The sequence below is a fragment of the Rattus rattus genome, chromosome 15 (assembly GCF_011064425.1).
Source record: "Rattus rattus isolate New Zealand chromosome 15, Rrattus_CSIRO_v1, whole genome shotgun sequence".
NCBI classification, from domain to species: Eukaryota; Metazoa; Chordata; class Mammalia; order Rodentia; family Muridae; genus Rattus; species Rattus rattus.
Window position 1 is genome coordinate 40,324,818 of NC_046168.1, and position 19,212 is coordinate 40,344,029.

Here is a 19,212-nt window from a genome sequence, read left to right on the forward strand (position 1 = left end):
CAGCCAGAGCTACAAAGTGACTTTCAAAGATTAATTTTCTACAAGCCTGGGGCACATATGTGGACCATTTAGGGTCACAGAACAGTCACTCTGGCCTGGGAATGGATCCCATTGTTGATTTTTCCCAAGCATCTTAGCTGCATTTGGAAGATGGGCTCCTTTTCCTCAGCATCACCCACAGAGATCTAAAACACACAGACTATTGAAAGCCAAGCCGGGGAGGTGGGGTCGGGATGGGATGGGCGTCCAAAATCCGCGGCTAAGGAAAGGGGGAGAAATAGCCCGAGGCTCACCGCAAGTATGAGGCAAGGGCAACAGTGGGGCTTCTGAGGGTTGGCGCATACACACAGTGCTGTGCCAGGGCCTTCCCTCTGGCTCTCTCCACCTCCGGCCCCTTTCTCGGGTCTCTCCCCGCCTCACTCCACCCCCTTAAGGCGGTTGGTACGTTCTAGATGGCTCCAAGAGCTTAAAAAGGGCCCGGGAGGGCGGATTCCTCAGATTTGGTCTTGACTGATCAGTCGAGGGTTTAGGCTGGTTTTCGGTGACCTCCTAGTCCTAAATCTTGATACCCTTGCAAGAGCTTTGAGCGTGTGGGGTCCCGGGCGTTCGGGGTCCCGGGTGTGTGCGGTTTGTATAGCCTGAAGCCGGGGTCCTCCGCGCTCGCGTCCTCCGCAGCTGGACTGAAGAGACGCGCCCCAGCCCTGCGGGGATGGAACGGACCGAGCTGCTGAAGCCCCGGACCCTGGCCGACCTCATCCGAATCTTGCATGAGCTCTTCGCGGGGGACGAAGTCAATGTGGAGGAGGTGCAGGCTGTGCTGGAAGCCTACGAGAGCAATCCTGCCGAGTGGGCTTTGTATGCCAAATTCGATCAATACAGGTGAGCGCGCTCGGGCTTCTACAAAGCTAGGTCCCCTCCGTTGAAAACGAGCCCCCATCCGACTCCCTCACAGCTCTCAGGTTTTTAGCTTTGTCTCTCGCGAAACCCCGCCACCGCGGCCCCCAACCTGACACAGAGACACCCTACCTCAGCAGCCGCCGCTGGCACTGCATTAAGGGGACCCCTTCACCACCTGGCAAGTTAGAGCTCCGGCGGGGCAGCCTCCTGGAACATACTGCAGAAGGTCAGAGGACTCTCCAGGAGATCACCTACCAAACATTCAGAAAAGGGTAGTGGTGAGAGACACAACCCTAAGTCAGTCCTTCACCATCAACCCTGGAATGCTTTAATATAAAACAGCGCTCGGGTTTTGCCAGCTGTTACTACCCAGTTCTTCCAAGGCACTTTCACCGCCCCCCTGGGGTTGGTTCAACCGCTGTCAGGTTTTGCAAAATGGGCACACCCTGGTTTTTGCAGCCCCCAAGCCTTTGGCCCTCTCATGCCCTTGTTTTCCGGAATCCGGAAGGGAAAACTAAAGACCGACCGCTACTATCTGGACTTGCTTGAATGAGCTGTTTGGTAGACTGGGACCTTTGAAGCCTTGACTTGGGGATTAAGTCAGAATGAAGAATAAATGTCAGCCCTCTGGGGCCAGAGGAAAATGTAGTCACCTGGAGGTCGAGAGGTTGTGTGTGGAAGAAAGAGCAAGCTCAGTGCTTGTGCTTGATAGGCAGACTAGCAGGAGGACACTGGCTGAAAGGACAAATGGAGCTTTTCCTTGAAAATCGTCTCTCCTTAACACGTAACATATACAATTCAGTTTTGTCAGAAAGGACCATGTCAACTGTATTTTGGGACTTGTGAGTAGTAAAAACTAAGGACAAATAAGGTGGTGTTTGGGAAGTAAGCTTAAGCAATTTCCTTTGATTCTGGTCACTCAGTGCCAGACTGAGTCCTGCAAGGGTACACCTGATGTGTCTAGCTCTTAAATGCTGGCAGATAATGGCCAGTTTGTGGGCCGAGTGCTCCTCCAGTCATATGCACAGTGAGAGACAAGAGCTGTTCTTCTCTCAAGTTTACCGGCAAAGAAAGACCAGCCTTGAAAAGCATTCCGAACTCTATACAAGGTCTCTTTCCCCTTACCCAGGGCCGCCTGAAAAACTTTTACATAGCTCCTTGTATAAGATAAAAATATTTACTGGAAGTCAACCATAATTTTTTTCAAAATTGGCACACATGTAATTTTATCATTTATTAAACATTAAAGCAAATATGTACACTAACTAGAAGGATTGCTTATTTTAGTTTTCCATAAAGAAATCTTGCCAAATACTTGTTATTTTGATTTTACTTCTGAATGAGAGATTATTAAATACAAAAAAAATAGAGGCCCAGCATGACGCCTACACTTGGGAGGTGGAGGCAGGCAAGAGGGGTAAACCTCAGCTCACAGTCTGAATCGAGTGAAAACTTCAGAGAGATGCCCTTTGATCTTCACACCAGCACCACGGCACACGTATGCCCACACACACACACACACACATGATACACACATTAATGATTTTTTTTAAAGAGCCAAGATTGCTATGGAGCCTTGATGACACAGGACAGTGCTGCCAGACACTGATACATTTCACATTCCATTTTATTTGGAATTAATTTTTGGCTGTATATTCAGAAGTCTTATACCATGTCCTTTTTTCTCTGTTTCCACAAATGCACAAGTTAGAAAGCCTGGGTTCTGAACCACTAAGCAACTTCCTCTAGACCAGCAGTTCTCAACCTGTGGGTCACTACCCCTTTTGGTGCTTGTGGTTGAACGACCCTTTTGCTGGGGTGCCTAAGACCATCAGAAAACACAGATGTTTACAATACAACTCATAACAGTAGCAAAATTAGATTCATGAAATAGCAACAAAAATACAGCATGAGTAACCATATTACAGCGTCACAGCATGAGGAAGGTTGAAAGCCCCCTGCTCTAGACCTATGACGTTATTTTATTGTAGTAGCATATCTGCCTAGATATCACATTGTTCAAGAGAAATTAACCAGCTATGCTGTATGCAGCTCCTGCTCTCTCCAACAATGGCGTTGACAGGAACTTCTTGTTTGACCCAAGGCCCTAGTGCCTAGGATTCCCATTTGGGGACTGGGAACATCAGACTGAGTTTGCTGGACAAGTGCTGCATTGTACTGGAACCTTGTTTACTGTGATGTAAAGGCTGTGTGTACAACCTCTTCTTAGATCGTAAGGAGCTAGAATATATGGGAGACATAGCTAAAAAGAAAATAATACTCTGGACAATGGTGGTGCACACCTTGACTCCCAGCACTTGGGAGGCAGAGGCAGGCAGATCTCTGTGAGTTTAAGGCTAGCCTGGTCTTCAGAAAGAGTTCCAGGATGGCCAAGGCTGTGTGAGGAAACCCCAGCTTGAAAAACCAATAATAATAATTAATATTTTAGTACTCAGCAACTCTCTGGAGACTCATATCCTGCAAGTACCTGGCCCATGGCTTGGGGGATGGTAGGAAGGACAAGACTGAAGGAAAGCATCCGGAGGGCAGGAGGTAACAGATGACTAAGTGAACAAACAACCCTTTCCTTACCCTCAGAAGCAGCAGTCTAGAATAAATGTCACAGCCAGCCCGCTTTGTTGATTAGATGCTAACAACAGAACCATTTGGACCCAATTCCAAAATGAGAGTTCAAGTATCCTGAAGATAATTGTTTTGGTTTGGATTTTTTTCCCCTGCCAATTATAATAGTAAAAGGTTTAGTATTCTGTCCTAATGTAGCCTTTGTTCTGGTCTTACTTCAGCCCTCCTCGGCCTATTTGTGCAGAACTTTTCCTTGTGAGTGCTTTTGAATGTGTTTGTGTCAGCGCCTTAGTAGTAAAACTGGGCAGAATTCTAGAACAGTCCTTTAATGAAACCTCAGTCCTCAAAGCCTACGAAGTGGGGAAAATGCCCCAAACACTGGCAACATTCTTTCCTAGAGTAGTTGTGGGCTTTCCCAATACCTTCCCCAGAACGCTACTTTTTATTAGTTTGGACTGATAAGCATGGAGAAACATGAAATTTGCATTATCTCTCTCCTCTTATCTATGAATACCGGTAGTAGAGACTGAGCGGCTACCTCAGGAAAGTGGGTGATTGTAAATACATAAAGTTCTTGTCAGTCTTCCTGGTCGTGGGAGAGGGAAAGCCGGGGGTGGGGGGGGAGACATAAAATGCAGAGAAGTCAAAACTCAGCTCTTGAAGACAGTTTTCATTTCTTTAGGTCTTTAAATTCAAAAACCGTTTTATCAAGGTAGAACACTGGGCCTGGGGTTCATGATCCTGTGAATACCAGGCTAGGCAGGTGTTCCGCTTTGAAAGCATGAGAGCAAGTGGACCTTTGAATGGCGTCTTCCATTTCCAGGAAACGCATCTAGAGGCTAACTACTGCTTTTCAAATTAATGCCTTCCTTGTTTCAAAAATAAAAAACAAAAAATTGCATATTGAAGTACCTCAAAATTTGTTGGTGTCTAAGGGAGCAAAACTGAACTATAGATTTAATTCCAGAATAGTCATTAAAATTAAATCGGTGTGAACTGCTGTAAGTGAGAGAAAATGGATTTGCTTATATGAAATTTTATGGCTGTGTGATCTATTCTCTCCTGGATAGTTTTTAAAAAGGTGAAAAATTGGTTCGTTTGGTTTGGGGTTTATTTTGTTGTTGTTGTTGCTGGGGTTTTTTGTTTTTGTTTTGTTTTGCATTTCCCTGAGAGGAGGGAAGGGAGACTTCGGTCTGAATGTAATATAGGAGTGAAAAATTAATTAATTAGTTAATTAAAAATAGTTTAAAAATAAAATAAATTTTGATCAAATTGATTACTTAATAAATATTTTTTAAAAAGACCCTAAGAGTTGTTGAACTTCTACATTTGAATGAAAGATTATTAAACGGGAAATGAGAGGTAAGACTGGGCACAATAGGGGTGCTTGGAATTCCAGCACTTAGGGGACAGGCAGGAGGACCAGGAGGTTAAAGTCATCAGCTACACTGGGAGGTCACAGCCTGGGTTACAAGAGAGCCCTGTTTATAATAATAATAATAATAATAATAATAATAATTAAAAAAAATTAAATGATACTTTGTAATACTTATTTTTCCTAGTTCTTACCCCAGCAGTCAGATTCAAACTGGAATATGTTTGCTTTTTTAGGTATACTCGAAACCTTGTGGATCAAGGAAATGGGAAGTTTAATCTGATGATTCTGTGCTGGGGTGAAGGGCATGGCAGGTAATGCAACAATTCCCCCCTTCCACACTTCCTTTGGGGATTCCTCCTACTCTCAAGTACTGTCCTTAGATAAATCTGTTTAGACAGGCGTGGCGGCACATACCTTTAATCCTAGCATAAGAGGCAGAGGCAGATGAATGTCTGTGAGTTTGGGGTAGCTATAAAAAGCCTTATTTATGTCACTACCATGAAGTCACATTTTGGTGTGTACTCTATGAAGTGAATATGTGATTGTGATACGAGGTTATACACGATCTTATTTTGCACATGTTCTCAACTTCTCCAACTGTTAACTGCTTTTATAATGTGTTTTTAAATGGTTACCTGATAATCTCAAGGTTCAGTTAGTCTAAGTTATGGTATATACAGTGAGTTCTAGGACAGCAAGGGCTATGTACCAAGACTCTGTCTCAAAAGTAAATAAATAAATATTTAAAAATAAATCTATGTCTTGCATTGCTAGGATTCAAATGTCTCTGTATACTAAGTGAGCACTCTGCCTTCTAATGCTCAGCTGCACCCCAGCCCCATTCAAGGTATTTCTTATGGTGTCTGGCCCAACATCTGAGCAGTCAGTAGTGCTGGGCTAATCACCAACTTTAAAAAGATGAGCCATTCACGTTTTAGAACTCTGTCCTTACATTTTCCCCTAATCTCAGCATGGAGTGGGGAATGGAAGCTGGGGTTTCAGGCATGCGCTATGAACATTAAAACCAGACCCCCAAGGCCAGCAAGATGGCTCAGTGGGTAAACGTGTTTGCTACCAAGAATAATGAGTCTGTTCAGAATCCACACAGTTGAAGGAGAGAACCAACTTTCACAAGAGAAAGACACACACACACACACACACACACACACACACACACACACACACACACACTCAAACACATACACACTAAATAAATAAATGTAAAAAATAAAAACAGAAACAAGCCCCTTTCCCAAACAAGTAACATTTCAAAGGAAAAAAATGCTCACCTTAATTTAACTTCTCTGTCTACTATGGAGTTAAAGGGTTTTAGGAACTGTGTTTAACCCTGACCTTTGTAGTGTGAGGTGTGTCAACAACTGTGGGACCAAAGACCAAACCGGCAAGATTTAGAGGTAGAAAAACATGTCAGAAATTCAGAAAAAGGCTTTCTACTTCTAGTTAACTGTTTAACTTCTTTACCAAGAAGGGAATTTAAACTAACACAAAAGCACTGACATTCATTTCCTTGTCTTTAGCTTGTACATTTGTCAGCCTGTTACCAACAGGAATTTTTAAACGACTTGATCAGGTTTTATTCAAAAAGTAACCCAGATCCATTTTTGATGAGAGAAGAAAAAGTGCAAAATTACAAGGCTTTAGGGTGTTAGATCTAAAGGGAGCAGATGCTGACGTGAACACTTGGTGAAATGGTACCCCACAGCAATCACTCATTCAATAATCTTTAAAAACAGATTAGCAAGGCTAGGGTTAGACCATAAGGACTCAGGAAACAGTTCTTCTTACGGTATATTTACACATCAGCAGAATTCAAGATGATGTCAATCCTAAAACATTGTATACATGTATGTATTTTAACATCCTTGCAGCTGTTAGGACTTCATATTCCTAAATAATGTTTGCCCTAAGATCACATGAGCAAATTCCTTTTTACTTAATAGACAGTTTGCTTTCTCCCACCGGTTCAGAGGTCACCACAGGTAGGTTACTCCAACTCTGTAAAATGTTAATACGAAGAACACCTCATGGCATCATTTCAGGATAAGTACGTATACGCCCACACATACATTTTCCCTCACACACAACGAAGAAAGAGCACCTATGGGGAAAACATGAAATATTCAATGATTCCAAGGTGGTCAATTGTTATAGATAAGTTACTTTGTTCTTCTAAAAATTTCTCTACTGAACCTTTCCCTAAGTGTGTATGTCTGTGTGTCTGTCTGTCTGTGTCTCCATGTGTCTCTGTGTGTGATGCCAGAGATAAATCCAAGACCTCACATACTATGAGAACAGTCTTCTGCTCCTAATATTCTTTCATCATCAAACTCTAGCTCAGCTTAAATGAGTTATTAAAACCTGTGTTTTTTTCTGGGCATAGTGTCACACCTAAAATCCCAGCAAACTTGTAGTCCTGCCCTCTAATGCAGGAAGATCATGAATTGTAGGCCAGTCCTAGCTACATAATGAAGCTGTGTCTCAAAGACAACTGTGAATGTGAGTTAAAAAAATACCAAACTAAAAATGAACCAACAAAAAATTGTATTAGGGAAAAACAATAAAAGGAAAGGTTCCTGAGTTTGTGCTTTGTCACCATGTTACTGTGACAGCACTTTTGAAACATGAACTGCCCTTTAGTGGAAGTTTACATCAAAACTGTAAGTTACATACTTTGATATAGATGATGTGTTGTTATTGTGCCCAGAACAATAATGCTGAATTAGAAATTGATAGATTACCAACACAGCATCTGAAATGAATTAGGTCCAGAGATGATCTTGACATTGTATCCCTTTAAGCTCAATTAATGAGCTACTAGACCAACCACTGAGTTTATCTGTCGTTTTTTGCATATATAGCAGTATTCACGATCACACGGACTCCCACTGCTTTTTGAAGCTGCTGCAAGGAAATCTAAAGGAGACATTGTTTGACTGGCCTGACAAAAAATCCAACGAGATGATCAAGAAGTCTGAAAGAACTTTGAGGGAAAATCAGTGTGCCTACATTAATGGTAATATTCTATACTCTGTCTATGAGGGTATTGGAAAAACTGAATTCTAGCTATGCATGTTGATGGAAAATGGCCTAAATGCAATGGGTTCTAAGGCTTTAAAGCAGGATTGGGCTCATTCATTCAAAACATGTGCATAAAGATTACCGTTTACTGGAAAGTCATCTATCTGCCAAGCTTAGAACAGAGAAAGAGGGCTGTGAGTTATGTAAAAGAATTGTGTCTAATTAGGGAACATACATACAGTGCATTCATACTTGAAAACGCAACATGTTCTGGAAGTGATTAAGAGCATTAGCTAGTGCCTTAAAAAAAAAACTGCATACAGCATGCCCAAAAAGACTTTTCTCAAGGGAAATTTTGCAATATATATTGTTGGGCAGTGACTTAAAGATAGCTTACCAAGAATTTGTTCTTTCCCCTACATGACATCTGGAATAGCCCCAAATGCTTCCCAGGAGAGGTAGTGGATTTACTTCTATTTCTAAAGAGGATCATAACTTTCCAAAGATTCATGAAAGCATATGAGATTAATAATATTTATTCTCAGCCATATATGAGACTGCCAGTACATATGAAGATTAAATAACTTCTCTGGAGTCACTCGGGTTTTAAACTTGAATCCAAGCAGTTTGAGTCCAAACACATGCTTTTAATCAGGACACAATCCTGCTTATATAAAATAAAATATTACAGTCCTTCTCTGGCAAGCACAATGCTTCCTTCATATATCTTAAGTCTAGAATTGGCCTTGCTACTTGGCTTAAACTCGTTAGATTACTAGTTTAGGAATGCAGATTGCTTACAGAGTCCGACTAGATGGGAAACATTTTCTCTTCTGTTCACATCACACAAAGCTGTGGTTTCCCCCGTAGACATTTTCCTTTGTTTTCTCAAATACTTGAGGGACACAGCACCGTTATGAGAACAGACGTGTCACCTGTACCAAAGCCAAAGGCGTCTTAGAATAATCACTTTTAGTTGGAATCAGAGCCTTTGAGAATGTACATTGGATATGAGAATGTACATTGGCTTTGTCCGGGTCTTCAGTGCAGAATACTGTGGCAGACAATCATGTGAATGGAAGGAGGATTAAGGCACTTTCATACAGGCAAAGGGGGGTAGGGGGAGGGCAGATGTGGGGTGGGGAGTTGGTGGAGGGATAATCAGGAAATGGGATATCATTTGAGATGTAAATGAATGGAATGATTATTAAAAAAAAAAAAAAGCTTAGGTAAGGACCTGATGCATACTTAAAGGACAGCAGTGTTACCAACCCAGTGAGGTTATCCTGATTCTTTTTCTCTAGGTGTTCTGGTTTTTAATGTTAGTTTTTGCTAGTCAGTAGGATATGAGGTGAGCTATATTGAATATTTTTGTAGACTAATTACTCCTCAAATATATTAAAAGCTACAAGTTTCCAACCTCTGGTTTTTATAGATCAGGGGTGGGCATGGATATGACCAGTCCAGGGAAGGGTACAGTTCTTGCAGAGAATGGAACCTTGAGGAAATGGGGGAAGGGAGACTAGGAGGTGAGTCGAATGGAAAGGAAGGAGGATGGGGTTGAGCAGTAGTTATGAGGAGACTATAAACAAAGTCAAGACATGGACAGGTGAGCTCTCCCCCCACCAGCAGTACTGTAATTCAGAATGTCTTTACCCGTTTGGTAGCACCCTACAGCCTAGGGTGGAGGTGAGAGGTGAGTTGGAACAGAGGCCCAGGAGCCTGCTTCAAGTGGGAGAAGGTCAACAGGACTTGACTGACTGACCTTAATAAAAGTCACCAAGAAAGTTGCGGTAACCGGGTGTATCAGGCACATGAAAATAAGAGACAGCATCTACAATGCTCAGACTCGGAACAGGGAGGGTCATGCATGAGCCCTGGACTCTTCTAAAGAATAAGTGACTAGATCTAGTTGTGCACCAACAGGTACTAGATCATCTTGGTTTTATTAGTACAAAGCGTTGGTATGCCATGTAATTCCACTACTCAAGGGGCTGAGACAGGAGGTGTTCTGCAAGTCTGAAGCAAGCCTGGGCTACATAATGATTTCAGTGTCACCCTAGGAGACACAGAGAAATCCTGTCTCAAAAAAGGAACATTGAGCCTTTCTCTTGGGCCCGTGGCACTGGCAAGATGGGCAAGTGTCATGGTCTCCATACTGCCTGGAAGCTCTGCAGTCACCGACGGGACCAGAAGTGGCATGCTAAACAGTACAAGAAAGCTCACTTGGGCACAGCCTTGAAGGTTAATCCGTTTGGGGGTGCCTCTCATACAAAGAGAATTGTGCTGGAAAAAGTAGGGGTTGAAGGCAAAAAGTCAAATTCTGCTATCAGAAAGTGTGTCAGGGTGCAGCTCGTTAAGAACAGCTCGTAAGATCACAGCACTCGGCCCAGTGAGGGATGCTTGAACTTCAATGAGGAAAATGATGAAGTTCTGGTTGCTGGATTTGGTGGAAAAGGCCCTACTGTGGGTGCTATTCCTGGAGTCTGCTTTAAGGTTGTTAGTTAGCCAATGTGTCTCCTTTGGCTCTGTACAAAGGCAAGAAGGAAAGACCAAGATCATAAAATTTGACAATGGAAACACAATAATAAATTTTCATATTCTAAAAAAAAAAAAAAAAAAAAAAAAGGAACATTGAACATAGCCTGGACTGCATGTCTTTGATCTCAGCACTCCAGAGGTAGAGGCAGGTAGATCTCTGTCACTTTGAGGCCAGCCTGGTCTACAAAGTGAGTTCCATGACAGCAGGACCATGCCATGAAAAACTGTTTTAAGAGGGGAAAAGGGGATGGAGAGGAGGGGAAGAACATGGCTTGCTTGGATTTTTATCTTCCTGGAAATAGTTCTCTCAGACTGGCTATCTCTAGGCCAGGCTCACAGTCAAGCTACGAGTCCCCTTGATGTCACCCAAGCCTCCTCTTTACTTTTTCCTGTGGTGGAACTTATTTCCTGGACTCATGCTTTGTTCATTCTTCCTTCACACCCTTGTTTGGGTAAGTATATCTTCTGATGTCTTTTCATGAAAGGAGGCATAGACGGTCAATTCTTGAGACTAAAGACAACAACAACAAAACAACAAGCACCTTGTATTCGAACCTTACAATTTGACCGATGAGGTAGCTGGGTGTGGGTTGGGTCCTGTCAGTCATTGCCCCTCAGAAATCTGTATCTTTGCATTTCAGAGTATCCCACTCCTATTGAAAGTTCTTTGTCATTCTGACTCTTACCTCTCTCACTGAAAGACCTTCTGGAAGTATTTGAAATCTTAACATGTGTTGCCTTTATTCTGTCCCGAGTTGTTTCACTGTAATAAGGTCACCTAGGGACACCTCGATCCTCCGGTTGCTTGGTTACATTCAGTTTGGACAGTTGACTTGTGCCCATCAACAGAAGAAAAAAATCCTCACATTGTTGCTGTGAGTTCTGTCTCTGAAAGGCCTCTTGTTTGGATATTAAGCTTCCTGAACGTCTCCTTTGATCTTTTTCTCTTTCCTATTATTTTAATCTTTGTCCTTTGATTCTTTGAGCCTACCTCAACTTTTTCTGTCAGCCTGTGTGTTCAGGTTTTGTTTTATTTGGCGATCCTCCTGCCTCTGCTCCTCAGCGTTTCCTACAGGTGTTCACTACAACACTCTGCCCTCTTTTTGTTTTGAGAAGCCTTTTTGAGGCCAGGAGTATAGCTCAGCTGGTGCTTCCCTAGTATGTGTACGCATCCCTAGTCCCATGTAAACCATGGATCAGGAAAGGAGGATCAGAAGTTCAGAGTGACCATGGGCTGGATGAGACACTCCACGAATAAATAAATAACAACAAAAATCCTTTGACTTCCTGCTCCCTCTGGGTATTTTGTCTCGGGGAGAATGCTAATAATAGACTTTTCCAGGTTCTCTTAGTATTCTGTTGCAACTTGCTTTTCCAGGTTGCTCAAGGCCACTCTCCGACTTCTGTACCAGGGGCTAACTCAGTTGTGTGCTCATGTGTAAAATCCAGGGACAAAAAGCTTTACTTGGTGGCCCTGAACACAAGATGGGACTTGTTGACAGGTTCTCTCTCTGAGGGTCAGGCAGAACCCTTTAATAGAGGTCCCAGAGGCAGCACGCTTCCATCTCTGCCTGGAGACAGAAATCCTGGATGCTGGTTTGCTGGTGAGAAAGGACTTGCCATTCATGTGTGGCCAGTGGCTTCACTCACTTGCTTTTAACATGGCATCTACCAGCCCTGAGCCCTGCCGTTGGACTCCTTCTAGTTCTACATAGCAAATCTCCATCTTTGGGGGATGGGAGCATGAGGGGAGGGAAATAGTGAAGTGGGGTTGGAGACCCTACTTCCTAAATAGCCTTTCAACCAATCCATTGTCCTTAGCCCAATCTTTACTCCTTTCCAGAAGAACCTGGTACTGCCCATTCCTGAGCTATTTGAGAAAGGGTTGGAGTTTTGTTGTTGTTGTTTTTTGAGGTTTTGGTTTAGGTTTTGTTTTTGTTTGTGTTTGTTTGTTTGTTTTATTTGGCTTTTTTACTTTTTCCCTGAGTCATTTAGAATTTTGTTTTCTCTTTTATGACACTCTTTTTATTGATTGATTGATTGATTGATTGATTGAAGATATATTATATATACAGCATTCTGCCTGTAGGCCAGAAGAGAGCATCAGATCCCATTACAGATGGTTGTGAGCTACCATGTGGTTTTTGGGAATTGAATTCAGGTCCCCTGGAAGAGCAGCCTGTGCTCTTAATCTCTGAGCCATCTGTCTAGCCCAACACTGTCTTTTTAGCTAAGTTCTTAGGAACGTTTTCTTTCTCACTGTATCTTATCTTGTTTTAGTCTGTGACTGTAATATGATATATTTTGCAGGAATCATGCCTGTGTGACACTTATTATACATGCCAGCAGTTCAAATCTAATGTGTATTCATTTCATATTCATCAACACCAATTAAAGATTGTGGGTGATTACAAACATTTTTGCCTTCAGCTGCCATCTTGATCCCTTCGTTGTTTTCTGTCCTCTTTTGCCTCTAAAGATTCTATTGGCTTACATCGAGTAGAGAACGTCAGCCACACAGAGCCTGCTGTGAGCCTTCACTTGTACAGTCCACCTTTCGATACATGCCATGCCTTTGACCAACGAACAGGGCATAAAAACAAAGTCACCATGACATTCCACAGCAAATTTGGAATCAGAACTCCATTTGTAAGTACAGTTTCCTGGGTTCAAATGACTTAGAAGGAGCTAGAGAGATGGTTCAGAAGTTAAGAGCACTTGTTGATCTTCCAGAGGTCCCACATGGGGTCCACACCATCATTAACACCGTTTTCAGGAGGCTTGATGCCAAGGTCCACTTATGGTCTCTGTGGGCAGCCATGCACATTGTGCACATGTGTACATGCAAGCAAAACTTAAACTAAACCTAAAAAGCGTGACTTAGGAGTTGGAAATAGTGTGTTGTGTGTGGGCTTTTATTGATCCAAGTGTTATTTAATGTGCTATAGAGAAGGCTCAGCAGGTAAAAGCTAATGGTACCCTTGCAGACAGAGGACCTGCATTCAGTTCCCAGATGCATATGCAAAAGCTCACAACTGCCTTTAACTCCAGCTCCAAGGAAATCTAATGCTCCTGGCCTCCTTGGGCACCTTTAGTCACATGCATAACCCACACACAGGCACACATGTACACATCATTTTAAAAATAATAATAATAATAAAAATAATAAGCATTAATTAAAACATCAATTAAATATCATAAATCTAAGATATTCTTGGATGAGCTCACAGGATAAAAGTCCAGTCTCTCATAATTATTTCTTAAACCTTGAAGGTAATTTATTTTTTTAAATTAAATTAGATGCAAAGGCTTGTTTCTTGAGAAACCTCAATATGTGTGTTCATTCCTAAGTAAAATGTTTTCTTCACTTGGGAAATTGGGATGAAGTCTTTATTTGGCCTGTTTCCCACTAATATGACAATATTTAGAGGACTAGCTTACTGGGACATCACTCAATTGCATTTGCTAAGACAGAAGACTATGTTTTGACTGGCACATGTGCCAGTTCATTGAGGTGCAGTGTCTTTAGACCACAAATATATTGGGCTATGCTACATTTTCCCCCATAAGGCAACAGACATTACCGTGGTAGGATAATCTTCTGCCATTGATGGAATAAATTGGAACGGGCTTCATTTAGTCATGGATGAAGTACATAGAGACATGTCAAGAAATAGTACATGGAAATAGGCTGCTATAATCCTCAGGTATCTTGCTGACCTGTCTTGCCTTTGTCTTCCATATTCAGAACCCCAAAAGATTTTCTTATCACAAGAAGAAAGGCATTAGGCTACATTACCAAGGCTAGTTTTTCAAATTCTGCTTGGAAAACTAATCACTTAGAGCAGTGATTCTTAACATTCCTAATGCTGTGACCCTTTGTTGTGGTGACCCCCCCCACACACACACACCATACAATTATTTTCATTGCTACTTCATAACTCATTTTGCTACTGTTATGAATTGTAATGTAATGGTCTATGGAGGGTGGGGGTCTTGACCCCTACATAAGCTGAGAACCGCTGACTTAGAACAAGCTTATATGCCCTATGTAAAAATTCTTACACAGCTTTCTCCTTTCCTTTCTTACAGGCAACTTCAGGTTCACTGGAGAACAACTAAGATCTGCCAAGCCTTTCAAAGTTTTGCTTCTGGGTCGTTGGAATGTTTTACCTTGGATAAGAGAGGCCACCCATCATTTGCTGTCCAGTTATACATTTTAATAAGTCCATGCTCAGTGTGTGTACTAAGGAAGCAAACCATCCCCTGAGCTATGCAGGAGAAAAATCCCACTAAAGAAAAAGTCACTTGATTTTTAATGGCCAAATCACCTTGCTCCCAGTTCTTCTGTCTTCTATCTCCATGGAAATTCTATTGGGAGTTCTCAGTGGGGTTTTTTCAACCTTAGGAAACACTTCTGGTCTCTGAACTCTATAATCAATAAGTAAAAATGAAGAAACCACAAGCTATCACATGTCTGTTTTCATACCTGGAAGTCTAAGTGTGGAAATCTTTAATTTACTTTGTATGTTCTTAATGTTGGACAAGAATTTTTTTAAATCTTGGTTTTCAGTTTTTTCAATCCTGTTTGACAAATTCCTATGCTGTGGAGACTAGGGATGCAGATAGCAGTTTGGTGTTTGGTAGTGAACAGCAGTGGGGCCAGAAATGTGCATGTACCCAGACCTCCTGCAAATAAAAACTGAAACTCATGTGTAATGTGTGCCACCACCTTAAGCTGCCACCAAAATTGCCAAACAACTTTAATAAAACTGGATTTGAGAAGTAGTAGACATTGCCTTTTTTGATGCATATGTTTAAAAAATTATATAAATGATAGTTTCTTCTATTTAGATAAATTACAGAAGCCATGTAAAAAATATATTTTGGTTTGGAGGGTGTGTGTGTGTGTGTGTGCGCGCACGCGTTGCAGGGATCCTTGCATGGTAAGCAAATACTTCACCACTGAGCTATCTTCCCATCCCAAAAGATGCTTCTGTTAAATAGGATTGTAAAGGCCAAGGAGCTACGTTCACAGCAACTTCAGCGTCTCCTTTTCACTAATTAACAAGAATACCAACACAAGGGCACTCTTGCCTGAAAATGTGTCCATGTGTTCTAAAGGGGTTTGATATCTAACATTGAAACACTGAAAATGTTTTAGAAGGTAAATTTCTAACATCTTAAACCTTGAGGTTATCTGGCAACAGCAGTTGGCATTTAATAGCTCAGCGAGGGTCTCCTGAAGAGGCGGCTACTCCTGACTGCTGCAGCCCCAGCTCACCTGTTTCTAGTTCCCCTCTTAGTCTACATACACATTTGAGTTTGCTGCCCCAGATTCAGATAGTTTTCTTTAAAATGTCTCTTGTCATCTTGGAGTAGGCATTCTTCGGACTCAGAAAGTAAAACCTTCTCTGAAAATAGTTTCTAGACTATCACCCCAGAAGTATGTACATTAGCCTTCTTATCTTTGAGATGGATATTGATATTTATTGAATGTTTACCCCATAGTAAAGACTATTTGAAGGTACTTGGACATAACACATTTATTCATTCTGGAAAGCAAGGCCTATTAGATGCTATTACTTTTATCCTATCTTTTATCCTATGGATACAATATACTATTACATATCTATAAATATACTACCACAAATTATATATATATATGTATATATATATATATCATGTACAATATAATAGCCTAAAGGGATGCAGATGTACAGTTTGCTATCAGCTCTTGTCATAGATGTTTAACAGTTTAATGGTGCTAATCAGAACTTTGTCCTTTTCTGTAGTTTCTGAGTAGGAACTGTTTTTGGAGCTCCCCAGCCTCCTGACCCTTTTTATTTCCAAAGCTAGTGACGGCAGGTTCACCTCTACACCTCATCACATCTATACCTTCCACTTCCGTATCCTACTTTGAGGGACTCATGATTGGATGAGTCCCCATCTCAAGTTTGTGCCCTTAACCATATCTCTTGCCACAACAGTAGCGTTAGCAGGTCATCAGGATGACGTTGGTGTTTTGGGTGGGGAGCTCTCTTACCTATTTCAGTCTGTTCTCTGACCCTCAGTGAGCCCAGTCTTCCTCACATGCCAGACATAGTCACTGTGACTAGGTCTCCTCATCCTATTAGAATTTCAAAGTCCAAAAGTCTTACCCAAATCTCACCCCAAGTAAGTATGAGGAAGATTGTTACATGCCACTATTCCTGGGGAAGCAAACAAATATCTGCTCGCCCCAGACGGGGAACGGACACTAGACCAAAGTAAAGACCAAGTCCAACTGTCTGAACCAATGAGTTTTATTGGGATTTTTGCAGGAATGTGAGTGAGGGGTTCCTGACTGGCAGAAGTGACTCAAAGATGGCTGTATTACCCAAACCCCATCCCAGCATGGGTGACAGGTCACAAAAGCTAGGAACCTGGAGCTCACTGCACAGCCTGCAGGCAGGTCAGTGGGTCTGAGCATTCTCTAGGAGGCCTGGCTGGTCTTGGCTTTTCCCAGACAGCCCTGCCCCATCTGCCTCTGCCAGGCAGTTCAGCAGGTGTCTGAGTCTTCACCATCCTCACCTCCACTGGTCTCAGCTCCTTGAAGGTGACTCAGCTGGTCTGAGAGGATTTCTCAACCATCATTACTACTTATACTTGAGGTGGAAGGAATCTAGTATATCTGGTCACTTTCAGGGACTTCCTGAAGCCTTTGAGGCATTTACTTCCTAAGCTAAGGAGCGTCCCAATAGATTGAATTATTTCACCTCCCTTTAGGACATACTGTGCCCTAACAAGATTTCCTCCAAGATGAAAGCTTTTATATTGCAGGAAACTGCTAGGCAACACTGTTCTAATCCACTTGGCAACACAATTCCTCTGAATATCCATACACATTGAGTTAAGAATTCTAGGGCACCCATGGAGAAACCCTGTTTCAAAACAAACAGATAAACAAACAAAATCCAACAACAAAAAGCCCACAAATGGAGTAATGTCCTATATGAGCCACATACAAGTCAGGACTCACGGGAAATATAGGCTATTGGGAAATTAAGATGGTATTAACTTGTAAGTAGGAAAAGCCAACAACATTTGTTTGTTTGATCACATGGCTTTGCTGTGCTGTCCCTGGCTAGACTGGAACTCAATTTGTAGACCTGCCTGGCTTTCAACTCACAGAAACATATCTGCCTCTTCCTTCCAAGTGCTAAGGTTAAAGGTGTATGCCACCACATCCATCTGAAACAGTATTTTTGTAGGTAGCCCACATTGGCCTTGAGCTTTAGGCATTGCTCACTGGTTTCGACCTCCCCAAGGCTGAGATTGCAGGAACACACCTCCAGTACTGCTATGTAAACTTAAAAAAAATCAGCACTGAGGATCCAAAGTAGGACCTTGCACATGCTAAGCAGGGGCTCTACCACTGAGCCACATCCCTGGCCCTCTACTGAGCTTTAAAAAAATCAGAAGCATAAGCCTCCTTGTCCAAGGCATGTCCATACATTTCACAAAGGAACTTCCTCTCCGTCTCTAAGGAAACCACAGACTTTCCTAAGTGTATTTGTCTAACTGGAAGATGTTTAGAAGAAAAATACATGTGGGAGAATGGCATAAACCAGCCCAGGGGAGGACCAGTGTTGTAGAGTCTGTGTATTTGAAGCACCTAGAATGTGCACATTCTTGTAGACAAAGTAGAAGAGAGGTTACCAGGGACCAGAGTGGAGAGGACTAAGGATGCATTGGTTAAGTGGCAATGGAGGTGTGGTGGCATGGATGAAGTGTTTGCATATAGATGGTGGTGACAGGTACACAGCACTGTGACTGTGCTCAACACCACAGAATGGAACATTCGTGAATGTTTAGAAGAAAAATATTTTTCTCACCATGATTGTTTCGAAAATTGAATTTTTGAAAACTGCTTTTTGTGTTGGGATAGGTAGGACACAGTGACTGTACGTAGTGAAAAGATGTACAAGGGACATGGTGGGATTGCTTGCATTCCAGGCACAGGCCCTCAGTTTCCCCCTTTAGAGACAGCCGGTACTCCGTTTCATGTTGTTCCTCACTTCTTTCCTCTGTTTTTATAAACAGGTTCATATTCTGAAGCCAGTGCTGGTCACCTATAAGCTCTTTCCACATCAGAGTCCACTACATGAGAGATAGTCAACGACTCTTGGTCCAAGATGGACCTTTTTACTCTTGAATATTCTCAAACCTTTAACCACTGCAAACAATTCTACAGTGGATCCAGGGAAGGCAATGCCATTTTGCAAACACCACTTCTTCCTATTCTTCCACAAGAGATCCCAAGCCCCATCCATTGCTTGGCTGTGGATGTCTGCATCTATCAGAGTCAGCTGCTAGGTGGAGCCTCTCAGAGGACAGCCATGTTAGTAGTCTCCTGTCTGCAAGCATAACAGAGCATCACTAATAGTGTCAGGGATTGGTGCTTGCCCATGGGATGGGTCTCAAGTTGGGCTGGTTATTGATGGGCCATTCCCTCAGTCTCTGCCCCCTTCCCCAATCCCTGCATTTCTTGTAAACAGGATAAATTTTGGGTTGAAAGTTCTGTGAGTGAGTGGTGTACCTATTGCTCCACTGGGGCTCCTGCCTGGCTTCAGGAAGTGGCCTCTTCAGGTTCCATATCCCCAACACTGTGAGTCACAGCTAAGGTCACCTCCATTGATTCTTGGGCACCTCCCTTATCCCAGGTCTCTGTCATGTCCTGGAGATGCCCCACCCCCACCCCCCGCACCTCCCCTTGCCAATCAGTTACAGAT

The 19,212-nt window shown here is 42.4% G+C and overlaps 1 protein-coding gene and 1 pseudogene across 1 annotated transcript; both read left to right on the forward strand.

Moving 5' to 3' along the window:
• Nucleotides 1-329: 329 nt before the first annotated feature.
• Nucleotides 330-15,231, forward strand: Cdo1 (cysteine dioxygenase type 1). Its single transcript, XM_032885737.1, has 5 exons — nt 330-879; nt 5,092-5,169; nt 7,738-7,892; nt 12,918-13,087; nt 14,531-15,231. The coding sequence occupies exons 1-5, from the start codon at nt 710-712 to the stop codon at nt 14,558-14,560; spliced, it is 603 nt and encodes a 200-aa protein (XP_032741628.1). The 5' UTR covers nt 330-709; the 3' UTR covers nt 14,561-15,231.
• On the forward strand, nt 9,307-10,461 carry LOC116884597 (annotated as a pseudogene).
• Nucleotides 15,232-19,212: the final 3,981 nt, after the last annotated feature.

Bases quoted from the DNA above. Each gene is read 5' to 3' on its own strand.
- Cdo1 (XM_032885737.1), top strand. From the start codon at position 710: ATGGAACGGACCGAGCTGCTGAAGCCCCGGACCCTGGCCGACCTCATC. The intron at 880-5,091 runs GTGAGCGCGCTC...TTGCTTTTTTAG, and splicing joins GCCAAATTCGATCAATACAG to GTATACTCGAAACCTTGTGG. The intron at 5,170-7,737 runs GTAATGCAACAA...TTGCATATATAG, and splicing joins TGGGGTGAAGGGCATGGCAG to CAGTATTCACGATCACACGG.